The 23131-nt window shown below is 42.3% G+C and overlaps 1 protein-coding gene across 1 annotated transcript in view; it reads left to right on the top strand.

Annotated features, from left to right (window-relative positions):
* Positions 1 to 23131, top strand: part of LOC102806427 (germinal-center associated nuclear protein-like) — a 56839-nt gene that overhangs the window by 29782 nt on the left and 3926 nt on the right. Inside the window, exons 20-32 of the mRNA XM_085508129.1 lie at positions 1810 to 1992; positions 9500 to 9767; positions 10614 to 10691; positions 11040 to 11144; positions 11715 to 11945; positions 14714 to 14869; positions 15176 to 15302; positions 16427 to 16528; positions 18665 to 18755; positions 19311 to 19462; positions 19695 to 19773; positions 20667 to 20819; positions 21584 to 21635. Of these exons, the coding sequence (XP_085364255.1) occupies positions 1810 to 1992; positions 9500 to 9767; positions 10614 to 10691; positions 11040 to 11144; positions 11715 to 11945; positions 14714 to 14869; positions 15176 to 15302; positions 16427 to 16528; positions 18665 to 18755; positions 19311 to 19462; positions 19695 to 19773; positions 20667 to 20819; positions 21584 to 21635 (1777 nt within the window). The remainder of the gene's footprint in view (positions 1 to 1809; positions 1993 to 9499; positions 9768 to 10613; positions 10692 to 11039; positions 11145 to 11714; positions 11946 to 14713; positions 14870 to 15175; positions 15303 to 16426; positions 16529 to 18664; positions 18756 to 19310; positions 19463 to 19694; positions 19774 to 20666; positions 20820 to 21583; positions 21636 to 23131) is intronic.

Genomic DNA, 23131 nt, shown 5'->3' with positions numbered 1-23131 from the left:
TAGATAGAAGCCACATTCATTCTGTTGTATTGTACCATTAGATAGAAGCCACATTCCTTCTGTTGTATTGTACCATTAGATAGAAGCCACATTCCTTCTGTTGTATTGTACCATTAGATAGAAGCCACATTCCCTCTGTTGTATTGTACCATTAGATAGAAGCCACATTCCCTCTGTTGTATTGTACCATTAGATAGAAGCCACATTCCTTCTGTTGTATTGTACCATTAGATAGAAGCCACATTCCTTCTGTTGTATTGTACCATTAGATAGAAGCCACATTCCTTCTGTTGTATTGTACCATTAGATAGAAGCCACATTCCTTCTGTTGTATTGTACCATTAGATAGAAGCCACATTCCTTCTGTTGTATTGTATCATTAGATAGAAGCCACATTCCTTCTGTTGTATTGTACCATTAGATAGAAGCCACATTCCTTCTATTGTATTGTACCATTAGATAGAAGCCACATTCCTTCTGTTGTATTGTACCATTAGATAGAAGCCACATTCCTTCTGTTGTATTGTACCATTAGATAGAAGCCACATTCCTTCTGTTGTATTGTACCATTAGATAGAAGCCACATTCCTTCTGTTGTATTGTACCATTAGATAGAAGCCACATTCCTTCTGTTGTATTGTACCATTAGATAGAAGCCACATTCCTTCTGTTGTATTGTACCATTAGATAGAAGCCACATTCCTTCTGTTGTATTGTACCATTAGATAGAAGCCACATTCCTTCTGTTGTATTGTACCATTAGATAGAAGCCACATTCCTTCTGTTGTATTGTACCATTAGATAGAAGCCACATTCCTTCTGTTGTATTGTACCATTAGATAGAAGCCACATTCCTTCTGTTGTATTGTACCATTAGATAGAAGCCACATTCCCTCTGTTGTATTGTACCATTAGATAGAAGCCACATTCCCTCTGTTGTATTGTACCATTAGAGAGAAGCCACATTCCCTCTGTTGTATTGTACCATTAGAGAGAAGCCACATTCCTTCTGTTGTATTGTACCATTAGATAGAAGCCACATTCCTTCTGTTGTATTGTACCATTAGATAGAAGCCACATTCCTTCTGTTGTATTGTACCATTAGATAGAAGCCACATTCCTTCTGTTGTATTGTACCATTAGATAGAAGCCACATTCCTTCTGTTGTATTGTACCATTAGATAGAAGCCACATTCCTTCTGTTGTATTGTACCATTAGATAGAAGCCACATTCCTTCTGTTGTATTGTACCATTAGAGAGAAGCCACATTCCTTCTGTTGTATTGTACCATTAGATAGAAGCCACATTCCTTCTGTTGTATTGTACCATTAGATAGAAGCCACATTCCTTCTGTTGTATTGTACCATTAGATAGAAGCCACATTCCTTCTGTTGTATTGTACCATTAGATAGAAGCCACATTCCTTCTGTTGTATTGTACCATTAGATAGAAGCCACATTCCTTCTGTTGTATTGTACCATTAGATAGAAGCCACATTCCTTTTGTTGTATTGTACCATTAGATAGAAGCCACATTCCTTCTGTTGTATTGTACCATTAGATAGAAGCCACATTCCTTCTGTTGTATTGTACCATTAGAGAGAAGCCACATTCCTTCTGTTGTATTGTACCATTAGATAGAAGCCACATTCCTTCTGTTGTATTGTACCATTAAATAGAAGCCACATTCCTTCTGTTGTATTGTACCATTAGAGAGAAGCCACATTCCTTCTGTTGTATTGTACCATTAGAGAAAAGCCACACTTCTAATACAGAATTTATGAGCGTATGTATTTGTTGTTGTTGCAGATGGTGTAATGAATATGCTGGTCGGCTTCGTTTAAAACGATCTATGTTCACATTTCCATCGGCTCCGCTTTTACTCACACCATATCAACAAGTGGAGATATTGACACCAACGCCAATTGGAATCACCAATCAAAGTGTAGCACTCAACAAACGAGCTCGTCTTTCATTAGAATCCCCCTTGAGGTAAGTGTACATAATTATTCATTTTATACATTTGCCTCATCTTGCTTTAGCACCATTAGAACTGATGTTTGATTGTGATGATAGATTACAGCAAGTCTCTGAAGTATGGGGGAAGCCAATTTGCTAATTGGTTAACTGCTTGGGTTTTGACTGAACTTTTAAATCTTGCTGGCACCAACTTGTGACCAACTCTGGTTAAGTCTATGTTGCAGTAGGGGACATAGAATGTTTTTACGTAGACTTGCAAATGTCTGGGATTCCCCATTTCAAATGTAATTTGGTGTATTATGTGAGTCATGATAATGTAAATGTAGTTTACAATTACCAAATTACGGTAGTAGCTAAATACGAGTAATTTACAAAAAAAGTCTGCTAAAATAATGGGACGATTCACTACGTTCAATTACCCACCATAGACTCCAGTCAGTCAAAATGACTGTTTTGAACTGTAGGCATTAATCAGCGATTCTGCCGGTGACGGAGAGATAGAATCTAGGTCAGGGGAAGCCCCATGACCTCAAGATTATTTTACCCCTTACGTCACGAAACCACGTGACCGAGGCCACATGGCAACGCCATAGGTAGCCATCCATCACTCTTCAATTCTCTCCGCCTCGTCGGGGAATGATTCTGAGCGGCTCTGCCTGGCTTTTGTTGCTTTTTCCTGTCCGGGTTTCTAGCGTGGGTCGTCGCCGCAGCCGCGGCATCCGACATTCTAGCTGGTAGGATAAGTTTTTCTTGTCTTTTTACCCTCGTGTCGTTTTCCCCTTTGTGTATTATGCTATTCCACAACAAAGAAACCAAACCCGGCGCCACTATGTAGTCACATGTTGATCTCATGGCGGCACCTTTTACAACTGTAATTCGTTTACCTCATGCATGTCGTCTTTTATTTTCAATTTATTTAGCAATATATAGATGTAATGACAGCACCAGGGCTCGCTGCCCTTTTCTTTCCGGTCTCCTTGTGTTTCTAATCGACCGTGCAGTGGTTATATTCAGAATTTACCAGCATAGAACCCGCATCCGAGATACTTTGTCGTAGCTACGTGCGGGTTTCGGGGTTTTTGCGTGGAAGCGTGTTTTTTTCACTGGAGTTTTTCTTTCAGAGCCATCAAATTGCTGAGACTGACCGCGTCACAACAAGGTCGCGCGTCCAGTAAACAAATCGGTTAAAGTGAGTTGCGTGTTTTGCATGAGTGGAAAGTCGGAAAGTCCTCGCGCTCGGCTACCGGTACTTCATGTACCGGGGCGTCGAGTAAGAGGCCCGACGGCGAAGGTACCGATATTTTTTCTCGGTCTCCCCCGCTGATCGGAGGGCATCCTCACAGTCTGTGTTTTCAGGCAGTGTTTTACCCGATTTTACCGGCTGCAGCGAGGCTGTGCCCCTGGAGGCTTTCCTCCTATGGGGCTCGTTGTGGGTCTCTTTGTGGGCCCTTCCTCGCACGACGCCGGGTTTGCCTCCGAGTTGAGGGCTTTGGTCGAAGGACTGTCGGGGCAATTGCGTCCCTGGCGGGCCGGGTAGATCAGACGCAGTCGGAGCGAGCTGTCTCCACTGTGTCCCCTCGGTGGGCAAGCAGGAAGAGACACGAAAGCATGTTTGCATTCAAACACGTCTCTTCCGGGGAACCCCCGTTCCCAGGCACAGCTCTCCCACTATTTTGGGGGGTGGCCGAGGCTCAAGCTAATTGCACTGATCCTTCTCTGGATCCTCGGGCACTGAATGCCAACGGGGTGCTGGCAGCCAAGTCTCCGATCTTGGGGCAGGGCTTGCAGGGCAGGGCACACGTTGACCCCCCTACTTTCAGCCAGCTAGGGTTTGTCACGCGGTAACGGTACAACGGTGACGAATTTTTCCTTGTGTCCGGTCCCCGCTGTGGGTTTTGACTCCCTTCTTACCGACCCACGGGCGTCCCCAGAGGGAACCGACCCTGTCATGAGACGCACAGTCGAACACGCTCCCTCTCACATATTTAAAGTGAAAGGAGATGCAGTTCGCTCGCGTCGGATACAGCCGGTACTCCGGGTGGTCCCTCAGAGTCTTCCATCTGTTTGACTCGGTGAGCCACGCTTTTGGGGTGAGGCGGAGTATCATCGATCCCAGTGATACGATGTATATACCCCCACCCTTGATCCTAAAGTGACCACCTAAGGTTGCTTCAACGCTTATGGGATCACAGGCGTCGGGATCCAAAGCAACCCCGTCGGCAAGTCTCTCCCTGTCCGCCTGAGTGCGGAGTGGGGCGCAGAGCACGCAAACGATGTTGATGGGCAGCATTGGTCAGCCATGGAGGATGTAATGCTTAGGACCCCCGGGTGAGGATAACATTAGGCAACACTTCCCACTGGACCAAACGCTACCCGGTCGGTGTGGTTTCGGGATCAGACCTCATAGCGTGGGATGAGACCAAAACGCCCCCAATCGGATTCCATGGCTCCTTCCCCAGACCCCGGTACCACGAAGTTGGCAAACCAGGCAAAGGGGGATAGCCGCGTTCCATGGGTGTCTTTGCCAATTGAAGACGACCCATCCAGCCCTATAGGCAGAGTTGCTTGAGCACATTATTATGCGTGACCAGCACTCTGGAGACCTTGGAGGCAGAACGCACCAGCCTCCTAGGCCAGGCGACATTTTTACTGGTGGGCCACCGCACATCTACATGCGACACTCCCTAGTGTCGCCTGGCTCTTGGCCAGGGCCACTACCATGCTACGAGACGAGGCCTTAGTCGCATGTGTTTTCGCCGAGAAGCTGAACCGGGGTACGTCCCCACCTCAGTGACGCAGACTGGACATCCTCCACCCTCTTTTGTTCAGGGAATGGTGGGTACAGTCTCGGAGCTTCGGAGTGCAATGAACCAGAGGGTTCAGATCGAATCCGCTGGCCAGTTGGTCCTGCCATGGGCAAACGGGCACCCCAAGCACAGAAAACACAACACCCTAGGGCGTCGTCCGCTAGCGAGAGTCAGCCAGGAGGCAAGCGCTTTATACCCTTCCATGGCAGGGGAGGGTAGTGGCGCGCCCCCAGGGAGGTAAGAGCCAGGTGGTGGCTCCTCACCCTCCCTGGGCAAACGTTTACCCGGCAGCAGGGGAGGCATGTTTGACGCTCACCTCTGCAACCCGGGGGGGGGGGGGGGAGAGACAGGCACGTGTTTGGTGAATGGCCAGGTCACAACTTAGTGACTACTTCAGGCCTTGGGGAACTCACCTCATGGGGGAAGGGAGCACCCCCCTCGCTATTGCCGAACACATGGCCACATATCCCTGTCGTACACAGATTGCGCCGGTGTAGTGCGGTTTGGAGACGGCGGGTGACCGACCCCTGGACCTTCCCAGGTGGTGACATCCGTTTACGGGATACCGCTGAAATCTCCATTTCTCCCCGTCAGTGTCTCCCCTGTTGGGCACTGCCAGGGGACTCCCGCAAGGCGGAAGCAATCAGACAGGAAGTAGCAGTTTGCTGGGGTAAGACGCCATACACAGGGTACATCAGCCGGAATTAAGGCCAGGCTTCTACCCAAATGTGTTCGTAGTACCAAATCTACAAGTGGCAGGCGTCCAGTTTTGGACCTAGGCAGACTGAATCAGTGCGTGCTCCTCGATCGGTTCCACATGGAGACATTATTCAGGGTTCTTCTCTCCATCCACTGTTTTGACTGGCTAGCCCCGCTAGACTTAAGCGGGGCCTACCTGCACGTACCGATGCACCCAGCAAGTTGCCATCTCCTTCGAATCGCCCAGCTGGGTCAAGTATTCGAATTTCGGGTGCCCCCCCGTTCGGGTTAGGCACAGCGCCCTACGTGTTCACCAGGGTGATGAAACAGGTAGTGCTGCTGCTTCACCAGATGTCAGTACACCTCAATCCGTACCCAGGCTTCCGGTTACCTACAACCCGGGCAAGGGGTAATAGCCAAACGCGTCTGGCTAACACGGGATTTACTTCACCAGTTGGGCTAGTTAGTAAATCGATAAGTCCCACCTCGACCCAACATGCAGTTGGTGTCCCTGGGCATGGAGTTTTGACACAGAGGTAAGCTTGGCTTAGCTATTTCAAGCATATTGCTAAGCAGCCTAGCCGAATGCCTAGTCAGTGTTCTCTCGGTGTCCCTCCGTGAACTAATACGGATCATCGAAATGATGACCTCGGTTCGAAGGGTCGTTCCCCAGGCCGCACTACGCAGCCGCCCGGTATAACGCTTGTTATAATGCCGAGCTCTCCTATGGGAACTAGATAGGCGGGTTTCGATCTCGGACCAAGTGAAGGAAGCCCTGTCCTGGTGGTCGGCACTGGCCAACCTCGGACAGGGGAGCCCCTTGGGCCCGCTCGCCGCAGGTATGGCTCTGGTAACAGATACCTCCCCCCAGGGTTGGGGAGCGCATCTATTGGGCCAACAAGCCCAAGGATATGGCCCCCGCATTAGTTTCGAGACTACCATATCAACCGGCTCGAACTGAGAGCAGTGTACTTAGCACTACCACGCTTTCTACCCGTAGTTCGAGACCACAGAGTCCTGCTCCGCACAGGCAACGCAGCGGTGGTCTCCTTCAAGAAGGAGGGGGGACGCATTCCCCATCGTTGTCAGTCCTAGCAGAGCAAAATCCTCCTTTGGTGCCTGGAATACAATGTGGAGCTAACCGCACACCACCTTCCAGGGGTGAGGAACAGTCTGGCGACGCCCTTTCAGGGCGGCTCAGTCTCCAGAACACTGAGTGGCTGATACCCCAGTGGGTAGCCTCCAGGCTGTTTTGGCTGTGGGACGGTCCAAGGTTGGACCGTTTTGCCGCACCCCGGAATGCCAAGCTCCCGACGTACGTAACACTCCTGCTGACTCCAGGAGCCTGGGCCAGGGTCACTTTGCTAGCCCCGTGGACCCACTTAATTGTGTACGCCTTTCCTCCCTTCCCGCTAGTTCACCGGGCACCGGAGAAAACTTTGACAGGTGCACACCTGCATATTATCATGGGTCGCACCCAATTGGCCAAGCAAGGCCTAGTTTCCACTTCTGTTGGAAATGCTAGTCGAAGCGCCAGCAGTGCTTCCGGACTTACCACACCGGCTGTCCCAACCAGACGGCGCATTACCAACGAGCCCAGCAGGTATCACTTACATGCATAGAGGCTCTCAGTAGACCCGCACATACGAAAGCCTTATCTGAGCGGGCTGCCAACGTCCTGGCCAGGGCGAACAGGGATTCCACCTACGCGGCCTACATTTCTAGGCTGCAAGCATACACTGATTGGTGTAGCGGAAGGGAGATTGATTCATACCATCCCTCTATTGGCCAGGTAGCAGGCTCCTTCGTCCACCTGTTTGACGAAGTGGGTTTGTCCTACGCAGCGAGCGTTGGCTACAGGTCCTTCTTGTCCCCCACCACTCAGAATGTATGGGAACAAGACTAGCCGATTGTCCTATTATTAGGAGACTATTTACTGCTTTCCAGACGCCAAGACCCCATACAAGGGAGCCGCCCAACTGGGACTCGTCGGCTGTGCTGTCTACTCTAAGCAGACCGCCCTTTGAGCCTCTCCAATCAGCACCACTCAAATTTTTGAAGTGGAAAATAAATAGTCTTCCTACTGGCCCACGCCTCAGGTAGGCGCCGGTCAGAGCTAGGCGCGCACTGTCCTTCGCGGACGGTTGTGCCGCTTTAATGGACGATCAAGTTGTACTAAAGACACGAATCGGGTGTCTCGCCAAGAACCAAATCCCAGGACACGATCCTCAACCGATCGTCATCCCCCGGCTGGCAAATATTGTCAGTCCGGAGGATCAGGAGGAATTGCTTCTCTGCCCGGTCCGAGCACTGAGTTGCTACGAGAACCGTACCAGGTTTTCTAGACGGGGAACCAAACACATGTTTTTGTGTTACGGCCCTGGCAAACAGGATAAGCCGGCTTCCCCGACTTCCGTCTCCAGGTGGATTACTGCGACTGTACTGGAGGTCTATAATACACTATCCTCCTCAACACAGACCTTGCAGAGACACCAAGTACGAGAACATGAGGTCCGTGCGATTGCTAACTCACTAGCGCTAGCGTCAGGTGCCCCCCTCAAACACATTCTGAGGGCGGGCTTCTGGAGAATGCAGAACGTCTTCATCAACTACTACCTAAGAAACACCCAATCTATTGAGCAGGGTCTCTTCAGGTTAGGCCCCGTCGTAGCGGGTCAGGCCTTGTTTGCTGACCCAGCCCGAACGACCGCAGGGGCCTCTGCGCATAGGTGATAAGTCAGTCTCGGCATTTTTGCGGGCAGATTGTCTGTTCCACTAGCACTTCCTGGAAGCTCCCAGGTTTCGCTTCTGTCGACCTACACCCTCATGCGAACTGTTTCGGTCCTACTTCAAGCTTATCACCCCCGAATTCGGCTTGGGTCTAGCTTTTACGGGCACACCGAACCCTGTCACCACAGCAGCATTGGCTTCTTGCTTCGGGGACAGCACAGGCAAGGTAAGACACCACCTTTTTTGGTTCTTAACTTAGGTTTTTGGGTTTTGTTTTTCATCCCGGACTGGGGAAAAGTCTTTCATCATTCTCCTTTTTTTTCTGTTTGCTCGGGAAAACCCGCCACCTGTTGGTGTCTGACTCTGCCTACAGTTCAAAATAGTCATTTTGACTGACCGGAGTCTATGGTGGGTAATTGAACATAGTGAATTTAGGCGAGGGTTCTCCGAACTCGCCTATTCACATAGTTCATACCCACCATAGACTCCGGGTCCCCCCCCCCCAACCTCCCCACTCTTTTCGTCACTTTGGTCTAAGTCCTCGAGGCGGAGAGAAAGGAACCAGAGTGATGGACGGCTACCTATGGCGTTGCCATGTGGCCTCGGTCACGTGGGTTCGTGACGTAAGGGGTAAAAGAATCTTGAGGTCATGGGGCTTCCCCTGACCTAGATTCTATCTCTCCATCACCGGCAGAATCGCTGATTAATGCCGACAGTTTAAAATAGTCATTTTGACTGACCGGAGTCTATGGTGGGTATGAACTATGTGAATAGGCGGGTTCGGAGAACCCTCGCCTAATTCTGTCATAATCACGCTATTCCCTGGTCATTCCATGTCCTCTTTTGTAATATTGATTCCCCAGAGTACCGGTAGATGTGACCACAACTTGGTGTCAGTGCCATTCGAAAGCCACCTGTTTAGTAAAAACCCAAGTAGTTAGCCAATTCATTATTGGCTGCCCAAATACTTCTGAGACTTGCTGTAAATCTTTCTAATGTTCTTGGAAGATATGTTATACACAAGATTTATAAAATAATTATTACTGTGTATTACAATGTGGCACACATGACACATTAAAGAAATAATGTTGTTTATTTTGCCATTTTGAGCTACACCAGCTGGACTACTATTGACAAAGCAATACACTGTGACCAGGTGACATATAACACCATTTCAATAGTTTGTATTCTGATAAAATAGTTACAAAAATGACATACTTACATTGTGAATGATGTTATTCCAAGCAAATCAAATCAAGCATTTTATTCTATTCTACTCAAAGCATTGCAAATGACTGGCTTGAAATATCAGACAGGATTCTGCTGCATCGCAATAAGATTGAAGTTTTAAAAGAAGCCGTCTGGAAAGCAATGGATCTACCACAGCTCATATTGAAGGCTTTGGACAAGCATAAGAAGAATGACTGTTTTTGGAAGCTTGTTTTGTCACTGCCAGAGGATGATTACGGTTGCCATGACAATAAGTTATTGATTGAGTGGATGGAGGCTAAGCTATCCCGTGGCAAATTGAAGGAAGAAGTGCATGATAAGGTAACCGTGATATGTTTGATAATGTGAGAATACATCCAAGCATGTCTATTCATGGGGAATATTGCATTAAATGATGTGTATTCTATTTAACTCAGACTGTCTCAGTGCATACTTTGCTCAATTCTCTTCATACATGTAACTATTGGTCTATTAGAAGATTTAAAGCATTTCTGCAATTGCACCTAGATAGGATTTGCTCCTCGTCATCGTTGAAATCTGCGTCTCATACATTTTAGTTTTTGCAATTTTGTGTGCTGTAAAGTGCGCCACATATGGTGGAATCAGGAAATGTTTTATTTTCTGTTTTATTTAGAGAATATTGTGTTGTTCCAAATCAACCTTTAATGCATTTATTCAAAAGTATTATTTAATAATTGTTAAACATTATATATTGTTTTTGTAGCATTAATTAATCTTAATGCAAACAAATTTAAAATTGCATCATCGCATCACTTTACATTTTCTCTAGGCTGAGAAGCTAAATCTTGTTTTCTTTTTTATTGGCATTATTTTCTGCTGTTTTCATGAAAATACCTCTTATTAATCATTTACATGAACACACTCACTACTAATAAAGAGCAATTATAATAACCTTTATACCTTTTTTGGTAACAAATTCAAAACAAATATGAAGTAATTAGTGAAAGTTATTATGTTACAAATTATGTGCCCAGTAAGTAGTATTGATTTTAGATGGCACTGCATGCACAAATCATGTAGGAAGGTAAACTGCTGTCTAGAATTTAAACATGCTAAACACTAAAAGGTTTGGGAGTTATAAACCTTAAATAAAGTATGTAACATTGCACTTAACTTATGATAACATTGTACAATGTTTTATTGTAGGTCAAAACACTAAGTTTATATACCAGTGTTAATAATGTCAACCATATGGAAAAGATCAGTGTGAGTGTGTGTACCAAGGTAGGATACTGCATTTAATAAAGATCAGTGTGAGTGTGTGTACCAAGGTAGGATACTGCATTTAATAAAGATCAGTGTGAGTGTGTGTACCAAGGTAGGATACTGCATTTAATAAAGATCAGTGTGAGTGTGTGTACCAAGGTAGGATACTGCATTTAATAAAGATCAGTGTGAGTGTGTGTACCAAGGTAGGATACTGCATTTAATAATCATGCGATAATTGTAAATTAAGAAGACTTTTTCAGACAATGTCTTGATTGTAATAAGCAGTGTGCTACTGTCAGCAGTTAAATCATTATCTCTGCTGTAACCTTGTGACACCTAAGTCTACTTTACTTTTGCATACAGGCAATCAAGGGTGACCTATCTGTCACTGGTAGTGTACATGTACTTGGTACATCTGGGATTATATTCACATTACCAAAGTTGCCGGAGGAAAAGAATCTACAGTTGGTTAGTATTTGCTGTTACAGTGGGCCATGCATTCATTGTTATGACTTTTACTATACTACCACAATGTCCTGTATTGTATTTATTATTATTTAACTGAATAAGGAATGAAAACATAATTTATATTTATTTGAAAAGAAAATGTTTTCAAAATCAAAAATGGGTCACTGAATCTGTGACATGCTTATTCATGGTTTGATGTTTTCTATACTATTACATGGAACACTTGAAAATGATTGTTCTATTGGATTATCATTAACCTTTTCACCAACAGACTTTCTTGCCCAAATTTGTCTAGCTTTTCTTTTTTATATTCTTCAAAATTCTTAGATTTTCTTATACCTTAATGAACCCTAATTTTGAAGCCAACAAACAAAATTGTAGTCAAGTTTTTACTAATAAATTTGGCTATTTTGTCCCAATCTTCTAAAGGAAAGTGCAGACTATGCATGGGGCTATTTTGTGAATTTTTGATAAAAAGAGGGAACTGGTGGTGAAAAGGTTGAGTGCAATGTCCCAATTTGAGAATGAGATTTAAAATATAACAAACTATGGTGTTATGATTTGTTGCAGGATTATTGGTTATTATGTAAATCTAGATTAGAAAGTCTACTGAAGAATAAACCCTGGATTCCATCCGTCCCAGTTGTTATTGTTTTACTGGATTGGACATCTACCTACAATATACAGTACCAGTGTGTTGAAGAGTTACACTTGAATGAACTCAAGGAATCTGGTTTGCTGTCTGTTTATAGTATTGTTAATTTGTCATCAGATATAATGGACATGGATAATGTACAACAGGTATGTGTAGTTATGAATATGACCATATGCATAATTCTATATTCCTGCAATGTGTATTTTCTTACTTTTGTTATGCCACAGTGATTTGCCCTGTCTTAAATCACTCTGGATTATTTACTAATTTTCTTTGGATTATTTTGTTCTGTGTTAACATTCTTTCTTGTCTGTTAATATGAATGTGTTGTTAGATTGCCAAATTAAAAAAAAAAGGTTTAACTTTAAGTATTTGGGACTTATTGGGGAGAGTAAAACATAATCTTTTCAATTATAAACAATCTTCAATGTTTTTGAAAAATAAAAAGGAAAGCATCACAAACCTATTTGCAAGTATACATGTATTACAGTTTTAATAGTTTCTTAGTAATACATGGGTGGTGTAAATTTGTTGGAGATATTACATTGAAATATTAACTTTGAAGTTAATTTTGACTGCAACATACATGCTGCGTTTACATGACAGAATTTTATCGAGCGCTATGACTCGAGCTACTAAAAATGGCCATGTAAACACATTCGGCCAAGTTTCGCTCTAATAAACCTTCATAGTTGAGCTCTGATAGCATTGGCCCCCAATATGGCTACGACAGTGTAAACACATTGGAGATAATCTCCTGTTAATCGATAGGAGGAGCAGTAGTTTTTCTCCCATAGAATCTGCCGTGTAAACACATTGGAGATAATCTCCTGTTAATCGGTAGGAGGAGCAGTAGTTTTTCTCCCATCGAATCTGCCGTGTAATCGCATTGGAGATAATCTCCTGTTAATCGGTAGGAGGAGCAGTAGTTTGGCTCCCATAGAATGCTGCTGTGTAAACGCATTGCAGATAATCTGTTAATCGGTAGGAGGAGCAGTAGTTTGGCTCCCATAGAATCTGCCGTGTAAACGCATTGGAGATAATCTGTTAATCGGTAGGAGGAGCAGTAGTTTTTCTCCCATAGAATGCTGCTGTGTAAACGCATTGGAGATAATCTGTTAATTGGTAGGAGGAGCAGTAGTTTGGCTCCCATAGAATCTGCTGTGTAATCGCATTGGAGATAATCTCCTGTTAATCGGTAGGAGGAGCAGTAGTTTGGCTCCCATAGAATCTGCCGTGTAAACACATTGGAGATAATCTGTTAATCTGTAGGAGGAGCAGTAGTTTGGCTCCCATAGAATCTGCCGTGTAAACGCATTGGAGATAATCTGTTAATCGGTAGGAGGAGCAGTAGTTTTTCTCCCATAGAATGCTGCTGTGTAAACGCATTGGAGATAATCTGTTAATTGGTAGGAGGAGCAGTAGTTTGGCTCCCATAGAATCTGCCGTGTAATCGCATTGGAGATAATCTCCTGTTAATCGGTAGGAGGAGCAGTAGTTTGGCTCCCATAGAATCTGCCGTGTAAACGCATTGGAGATAATCTCCTGTTAATCGGTAGGAGGAGCAGTAGTTTTTCTCCCATAGAATACTGCTGTGTAAACGCATTGGAGATAATCTCCTGTTAATCGGTAGGAGGAGCAGTAGTTTGGCTCCCATAGAATCTGCCGTGTAAACGCATTGGAGATAATCTCCTGTTAATCGGTAGGAGGAGCAGTAGTTTGGCTCCCATAGAATCTGCCGTGTAAACACATTGGAGATAATCTCCTGTTAATCGGTAGGAGGAGCAGTAGTTTGGCTCCCATAGAATCTGCCGTGTAAACACATTGGAGATAATCTCCTGTTAATCGGTAGGAGGAGCAGTAGTTTGGCTCCCATAGAATCTGCCGTGTAAACGCATTGGAGATAATCTCCTGTTAATCGGTAGGAGGAGCAGTAGTTTGGCTCCCATAGAATGCTGCCGTGTAAACGCATTGGAGATAATCTCCTGTTAATCGGTAGGAGGAGCAGTAGTTTGGCTCCCATAGAATGCTGCAGTGTAAATGCATTGGAGATAATCTCCTGTTAATCGGTAGGAGGAGCAGTAGTTTGGCTCCCATAGAATCTGCCGTGTAAACGCATTGGAGATAATCTCATGTTAATCGGTAGGAGGAGCAGTAGTTTGGCTCCCATAGAATGCTGCCGTGTAAACACATTGGAGATAATCTCCTGTTAATCGGTAGGAGGAGCAGTAGTTTGGCTCCCATAGAATGCTGCCGTGTAAACGCATTGGAGATTATCTCCTGCTAATCGGTAGGAGGAGCAGTAGTTTGGCTCCCATAGAATCTGCCGTGTAAACACATTGGAGATAATCTCCTGTTAATCGGTAGGAGGAGCAGTAGTTTGGCTCCCATAGAATCTGCCGTGTAAACGCATTGGAGATAATCTCATGTTAATCGGTAGGAGGAGCAGTAGTTTGGCTCCCATAGAATGCTGCCGTGTAAACGCATTGGAGATAATCTCCTGTTAATCGGTAGGAGGAGCAGTAGTTTGGCTCCCATAGAATCTGCCGTGTAAACGCATTGGAGATTATCTCCTGCTAATCGGTAGGAGGAGCAGTAGTTTTTCTCCCATAGAATCTGCCGTGTAAACGCATTGGAGATAATCTCCTGTTAATAGGTAGGAGGAGCAGTAGTTTGGCTCCCATAGAATCTGCCGTGTAAACGCATTGGAGATAATCTCCTGTTAATCGGTAGGAGGAGCAGTAGTTTGGCTCCCATAGAATGCTGCCGTGCAAACATACCAACAATTTATATACATGTACATAGAATGGTGTTACAAAAATATAATGACAAAAACAAATTGCTTTTGCAGCTTTCTGCACAAACAATGGAAATAAAATTACTATATTTATCAACCTTTATTTCTTTTTTTTAGTTTTCAGATTGTCTACAGTGGTTAGCCACCTCCCGACCTCTAGTACCAAAGTTAACTGCCAACACATTACAAGATTACTTAGAGTGTGGTGTGGTGGAGTATTTTATTACTCCATTGTTACAAGACACTGTTAACTATCCATGTGAAATTACACAGGTAAAGTAGTAGATTGATTGTTGAATTGAAGTATGGAGTGATCGTTCAATCTTTTCACCACCAGTTCCAACTTTTCATCTCAAATTCACAATAGTACCATTTATAAGTCTGCACTTACCTTCAGATGATTGGGACAAAAATAGCCAATTTTGTTTTTAGTAAAGACTGAAAATTGTTTAAAATTGTGTCTGTTGGTTTCATAATTACAGTTCATTTCCAGAAATATTGAAGAATATAAGCAAAAGTTAGTAAGAAAGTCTGATGGTAAAAAGGTTAACTATAAATTTATATTTTGCTGTTTTATAGGATCCCAATAGATATGCTTCCTTATATAATAGTGTATTAGAGCATTTATTGCAGAGAATAACTAGTGATGAATTATGTAATATCTCATGGCCTATACCAGAATTTACAGCAGTTCATACTGAACCAGGTAGGTTATCACAGACTTTGCTAAGGCTAGGTATTCTTTTTAGTTCCAGTTCAAATAGTCTTCTGTGTGTGTTATCTGTCTGTATGTCTCCATCTCTATCTTGGACATGTCTTAGCCAATCACATTCAGACTTTACACACAGGCGTAATATATCTTGAGAAACATATTCACAACCATTCGATTTATGTGTTGATTCAAAAGTTATATTTACTACTGAGCAGTGACAGTGACTCATGACATCACTTGATTTTATTTAAAAAAAACCTAGATGTGCTCTATTTGTTTCTCATCCAGCTTAGGTGTGCTCTATTTGTTTCTCGTCCAGCTTAGGTGTGCTCTATTTGTTTCTCATCCAGCTTAAGTGTGCTCTATTTGTTTCTCATCCAGCTTAGGTGTGCTCTATTTGTTTCTCATCCAGCTTAGGTGTGCTCTATTTGTTTCTCATCCAGCTTAGGCGTGCTCTATTTGTTTCTCATCCAGCTTAGGTGTGCTCTATTTGTTTCTCATCCAGCTTAGGTGTGCTCTATTTGTTTCTCATCCAGCTTAGGTGTGCTCTATTTGTTTCTCATCCAGCTTAGGTGTGCTCTATTTGTTTCTCATCCAGCTTAGGTGTGCTTAATCTGTTTCTCATCCAGCTTAGGTGTGCTCTATTTGTTTTTCACCCAGCTTAGGTGTGCTTAATTTGTTTCTCATCCAGCTTAGGTGTGCTCTATTTGTTTTTAATCCAGCTTAGGTGTGCTTAATTTGTTTCTCGTCCAGCTTAGGTGTGCTCTATTTGTTTTTCACCCAGCTTAGGTGTGCTTAATTTGTTTCTCATCCAGCTTAGGTGTGCTCTATTTGTTTTTCATCCAGCTTAGGTGTGCTTAATTTGTTTCTCATCCAGCTTATGTTTGCTGTATTTGTTTTTCACCCAGCTTAGGTGTGCTTAATTTGTTGTGTAACTCGCCTTTGTTTGATTCTAACTTGTCTAACTGTGTCTTTATTTTCTCAAAACCTTGTGCATTGCTCTATCTCTTTGAATTGGAATTTCTTTCTTGTTCAAAAACAATTGTAGATTACCTATTTTATGTGTGCTCAGACAGACTTTTGAACATTGAGTCATGTGATTCCGCTTCTGATTCCAGATTTACCTACTGTTAGCTGGAATTCTGATAAAAATCATCAAAAATTTAAATCAGTTATCAGTTCCTGCCAGTTGCCATGGATACCAACATTGCCAAAGACAGGTAAATATATAATAGTAGTTTAGTTCTGTACCCCATGGTTTTCTATTATTTTCCAAGCCTATACTGATTACTGTCATTGTTGGAGTGCTTGAAGAAGTCTCTGCCATGTGAGACATTTTACACTGCAATCCATGCGGTACTTGACTGGTTTGACGAGTTCAGTTATAAATTAAAAGAGTTATAAATTGGGAGAGTGATAAATAGCTTGTCTTAATCTTGATTTGGGTGAGTGATAGAGTGGAGTGATAACTCTTCAAATAGCATGCCCTCATTTTTGGAGAGTGATAGGTGAGTAGAGTGATAACTCTCTTCAAATGACATGCCCTGATACGCCCTGATATTTTGAGAATGATAGGTGAGTGGAGTGATAACTCTCTTCAAATGACATGCCCTGATATTGGGGCCATTCCAGTTTTTATCTGCACCCCCCTGTTGATGAGCTTGTGTGTTTACTTCATACAGGGTATAATTTCCATGGGTGTATAAGTCATACAAAGTTTTATTTCCAAATCGTCATTCACCATACAGTAATGGAAATCCAAAACTATAGTTCCTACTTATGGTGTTCCTACTTATTGTGCCACCATACAGAGTAGGATTTCCAAATATAACTCTCATCATATGCTAATTTACTAAGTTCAAAATTTTATATTTGATAATGGAAATCCAAACTAGTCCTGATTCACGGTGTTGATGAGCTCATTCGTGCCACCATCCTTATCTAATTTCAGTTATAACTATTTCATACTGGCCCAATTTTTTTACCATATACAGTCAGAATTCCAAGTTTTTTTAGTCATACTGTTGGAAATCCAACCTCATCAACCGGTATGTGGCAAGATAAACTATGCCATATTTTATTTATTAGCCATAACTGCCTGGATTTCTAGGAATTTTGTTTCCATACCCGTCTGGATTTCCAGATTCTGTTTCTCCATATACAGTTGGAATTCAGGGGTATTTTCCCCATCATACACTGCTGGAAATCCGACCACACCAACAGGGGGGTGCAGATATAAACTGGAATGGCCCATTTGGAGAATGATAGGTGAGTGGAGCGATAACTCTCTTCAAATGACATGCCCTGATATTTGGAGAGTGATACGTGAGTGGAGTGATAACTCTCTTCATATAGCATGCCCTGATATCTGGAGAGTGAAAGGTGAATGGAGTGATAACTCTCTTCAAATAACGTGCCCTGATATTTGGAGAGTGATATGTGAGTGGAGTGATAACTCTCTTCAATAGCATGCCCTGATATTTGGAAAGTGATAGGTGAGTGGAGTAATAACTCTCTTCAAATGACATGCCCCGATATTTGCAGAGTGATAGGTGAGTGGAGTGATAACTCTCTTCAAATGACATGCCCTGATATTTGGAGAGTGATATGTGAGTGGAGTGATAACTCTCTTCAAATGACATGCCCTGATATTTGGAGAGTGATATGTGAGTGGAGTGATAACTCTCTTCAATAGCATGCCCTGATATTTGGAAAGTGATAGGTGAGTGGAGTAATAACTCTCTTCAAATGACATGCCCCGATATTTGCAGAGTGATAGGTGAGTGGAGCGATAACTCTCCTCAATAGCATGCACTGATAATTTGAGAGTGATAGGTGAATGGAGCGATAACTCTCAATATCATGCCCGTATATTTGGAGAGTGATAGGCGAGTAAAGTGATAACTCTCCTCAATAGCATGCTCTGATAATTGGAGAGTGACAGGTGAGTAGAGCGATAACTCTCCTCAGTAGCATGCCTTGCTCTGTGCATGCTGTGAAAGGACAGTGACAAAAAACGAAATTGTAAATTTAAGGGTTCATTATTTCAAAATTATGGGAGAGGGTGGCTGAAAAAGTGAGACCAATGCATTTTTTTTGCAGTCTTATCTGTACATTTTTATTTTTCTTGAGTGTGCAAATTATTTTCTCTTGTACATGTAGCACTCTACATGCAATTTGTATTTTTTTTTGGTGTCCAGCCTACCATTTTTTTTCCAACAAATCTTCCAGTCAACGCCTAAACATTCCAGCTTATAACAATATTGTGTAAGAAATTTTATTCAACATTTTATTCAAGTGTGGGTGTTCTTAGAAGCTTCTGCTCTTTAAACACATTCAATTCTGATTTGTTATAGATTCCTGGAATGATGTTTTCACCATAGTTTTACGCTATATTGATAATCTACCTAAACGCCCAGGACAGGATAAGACTGCACTTTATTCAAGGTAGTTACAATACAACGATGAGCTAATCATGATCTAAACTTTACAGATGATTGGATTATTGTCCCATTACCTGTATAAAATTGATGATATCAAACTCAGAATTCAAATGTCCATGTAAACTGAGAACAGACTTCTCAAGGTAGAGTGAACCAAGTGAGTATTGGTCACCAAATCCGGGAGGAGAATAACACACTGGAGAGGAGCACTTGCAGCCAAGGTGTTTATTGCTCAACTGCTAGGCCTGGAACTGAGTCTAAATACTCACGAGATGTTCCATACAATGTATCAATATCATTATGCAAATAACTAAACTAAACGTCATAGCTTCAAATGTTTGCCATAATTTAGGTTTAGAAAACATGTTGACAGTTTTCCCATGTCAGTTTTGAGAAGTAGACTCACCATAGGAATATCATGTTTAGTTACATAAAACAAAATGGAAATTTTTTTAATGTTTTCCGCTGTAACATTTTGGTATCTTTTCTGAAAACATAGATATTTTGAATCCAAGTCAGTAAAAAGATTTGGATTCAACTATCTACTTGTATATTACAGGGTAAAATGGTTGCTAAGGAGATCATTTGAAGATTATAAATATTCAGATTACTTAGACTCCTCTTTTGATCAGTCTCTATGGAAACATGTTCCGTTTAATCTAATAATTGAATCATGTGTTGCTTACATGATACAAAGTGTGAAATATGCAGGTAAGCTTTGTTCATTGGCCAACTCAGATATGGGTTTTTTTTTCAAATAAAAGGCCTTTATATCATTTCTATGAGTACACGAAATAATTTTTTTAATATGTTGATTTGTTATTTGTGTTTTATGCATTTCAACCCTACACCAAGATACAATGATTGAAACATCATACAAGAAAATACCTATTAAATCTAAATTTTTTTTTTTTTTTTTAATTTTTCACATGTGGTCATAAAGACATTATATGGGTGTATTATGAAGATAAAAGTGATAGATATCGTCCTCCTGTCTTGTCAACTGTAAATGTCGCTCCATGGTTAGTATTGACTTTTATCAAGGATTTATAAGATGTAACTTGGGTATCAATGCAAGTAAGTCAAGGGTTGGCATAACTTGCTTTCTCTTGAATGCGCCTAGGCAGTTGTAGAAGTAAGTTGAGGGTTGGCATAACTTGCTTTCTCTTGAATGCGCCTAGGCAGTTGTAGAAGTAAGTTGAGGGTTGGCATAACTTGCTTTCTCTTGAATGTGCCTAGGCAGTTGTAGAAGTACATGTAAGTCAAGGGTTGGCATAACTTGCTTTCTCTTGAATGCGCCTAGGCAGTTGTAGAAGTAAGTTGAGGGTTGGCATTACTTGCTTTCTCTTGAATGCGCCTAGGCAGTTGTAGAAGTAAGTTGAGGGTTGGCATAACTTGCTTTCTCTTGAATGTGCCTAGGCAGTTGTAGAAGTAAGTTGAGGGTTGGCATAACTTGCTTTCTCTTGAATGCGCCTAGGCAGTTGTAGAAGTAAGTTGAGGGTTGGCATTACTTGCTTTCTCTTGAATGCGCCTAGGCAGTTGTAGAAGTAAGTTGAGGGTTGGCATAACTTGCTTTCTCTTGAATGCGCCTAGGCAGTTGTAGAAGTAAGTTGAGGGTTGGCATAACCTTTCTCTTGAATGTGCCTAGGCAGTTGTATAAGTAAGTTGAGGGTTGGCATAATCTTTCTCTTGAATGCGCCTAGGTAATGGTAGTGATGCCTGTCAATGTAAGCTGGTCCCAGAGTTTGCATAACCTGCCTTGCCTTGAATACACCTGGGCAGTGGTTGTAATGCTTGTCAGTGCTCGCTGGGCCCAGGGTTGGCTTAATCTGCTGTACAATGAATGTGTCTAGGCAGTTGTAGTGTATCTCAAAGTTGGCATGTTTTTAATAAACTGTATATGTTTGTTGTTCAGTGCTGATGTTAGTGATGCAGAGGAAGAGGAGGATAGTGCAGTACTGACACAGAGCAGTAATATAAAGATATGTAATCCTAAACTTGAACAAACTATTCAAAATGTTAATGATCTTGAACAGTTAATGATACAAGAAAAAAGACACAGTGACAGGTATGACCATTTATTATTTAATTACCAGTTTCTATTTTTTTTTAAATTATGAATAAAATAATTACACATGGGTGACTTTTCTGCTGGTACTTTTATGTGTTGTTGAACAAAATTAAAGTATTCAAGAACTTAGGGTATCTATAGTAAATAATTTTGAACCACATATATAAATAAATATACTGATAATTTGAGAAGTACTAATAGATTAATTTGTTTTGAATCATTTTAATGAGTATCTAAATAATATAAAGTACCAATCTATCTATCCTGCAGATGCCAAGTGGCACATAGGGCCTCCACCAAATGTCTCCATTCTGTCCTATCAGCTGCTGCAACTCTGGCTTCCGCCCACAACTTCCATCCAGCCATGGTTCTTTCCTTCTCAATGATGCATCGCCAAGTTGTTTTGGGTCTACCCCATACTCTTTTCCCTTCTGGGGACCATGTCAATACTGTGTTACATATACTTGTTAAACCCTGTGTGCCAAATAAATTTCCATCTCATCTTCATTACTATAGTTACTCCATCCCAGTCCTGGTTAGTAGCTCTCATTTCTAACATGGTCTTGCCATATATCTTCAATATTCTCCTTAAACACTCTGTTTGATTAGTTTCAGATTCATATAACATATAAAGTACCAACAATTTAATAAATATTTGACTGTTTTGTATTGAATCATTGTCTGCAATTTTTGTGCCAGCAGTGAGCAACATAATGTCATGGTATTTCTGTTTAGTTATATTTTAATTTATTTGTTTCTAGTTATGACAGTCAGTTACAGAAATGGTTAAATGAGCCACATACAGATGTTAGGGTAAGTTCTAATAGTTTTTTGTTCACAAATCTGAATTGCTGTGTTATGGTTTAGTGATTTTGACAATGGCAAAATATTTTTAAATTTAACTACCAAATTATGTCACTTTTGTCAATAGTGCCTAGACACATTTCAAAGCAAGTATTATTTTGAGAAAATGGTTATTATTTAGAAACAGTCATAGAAAAGTAAATTGTACATCATAAAACCAGATCAGTTGCATATTTCAGGAGTTTGTTTACACTGATTGAAGAGGGTTCCATCCCCAAGCCAGTGGACTGTTCACACTGGTTGAAGAGGTTTCCATCCTGAATTCAGTGGATTGTGAAAAGGATTCCATTCCCTAGTCAGTAGATTGTTCTACACTTGTTGAAGAGGGTTCCATTCCCATGTCAGTGGATTGTTTTACACTGGTTGAAGAGGGTTCCATTCCCAAGCCAGTGGATTGTTTACACTGGTTTAAAAGGGTTTCATCCCCAAGTCAGTGGATTGTTTTACACTGGTTGAAGAGGTTTCAGTCTCCAAGCCAGTGGATTGTTTACACTGGTTGAAGAGGGTTCCATTCCCAAGTCAGTGGGTTGTTTTACACTGGTTGAAGAGGTTTCAGTCTCCAAGCCAGTGGATTGTTTACACTTGTTGAAGAGGGTTTCATCTCCAAGTCAGTGGATTGTTTACACAGGTTGAAGAGGTTTCAATTCCCAAGCCAGTGGATTGTTTACACTGGTTGAAGAGGGTTCCATTCCCTAGTAAGTGGATTGTTTATACTGGTTGAAGAGGGTTCCATTCCCTAGTCAGTAGGTTGTTCTACACTGGTTGAAGAGAGTTTCATCCCCAAGTCAGTAGGTTGTTCTACACTGGTTGAAGAGGGTTTCATCCCCAAGCCAGTGGATTGTTTACACTTGTTGAAGAGGTTTCAATTCCCAAGCCAGTGGATTGTTTATACTGGTTGAAGAGGGTTCCATTCCCTAGTCAGTAGGTTGTTCTACACTGGTTGAAGAGAGTTTCATCCCCAAGTCAGTAGGTTGTTCTACACTGGTTGAAGAGAGTTTCATCCCCAAGTCAGTAGGTTGTTCTACACTGGTTGAAAAGGGTTTCTTCCCCAAGCCAGTGGATTGTTTACACTTGTTGAAGAGGGTTTCATCCCCAAGCCAGTGGATTGTTTACACTGGTTTAAAAGGGTTTCATCCCCAAGTCAGTGGATTGTTTACACTGGTTGAAGAGGGTTTCATCCCCAAGCCAGTGGATTGTTTACACTGGTTGAAGAGGGTTCCATTCCCTAGTCAGTAGGTTGTTCTACACTGGTTGAAGAGGGTTTCATCCCCAAGTCAGTGGATTGTTTACACTGGTTGAAGAGGTTCCATTCCCTAGTCAGTAGGTTGTTCTACAATTGTTGAAGAGGGTTTCATCCCCAAGTCAGTGGATTGTTTACACTGGTTGAAGAGGGTTTCATCCCCAAGTCAGTGGATTGTTTACACTGGTTGAAGAGGGTTCCATTC

The sequence above is a fragment of the Saccoglossus kowalevskii genome, chromosome 14, assembly GCF_978046115.1.
Source record: "Saccoglossus kowalevskii chromosome 14, keSacKowa6.1, whole genome shotgun sequence".
NCBI lineage: Eukaryota > Metazoa > Hemichordata > Enteropneusta > Harrimaniidae > Saccoglossus > Saccoglossus kowalevskii.
Note: the sequence above shows the minus strand (reverse complement) of the source record. Positions and strands in the feature narration are given on the sequence as shown.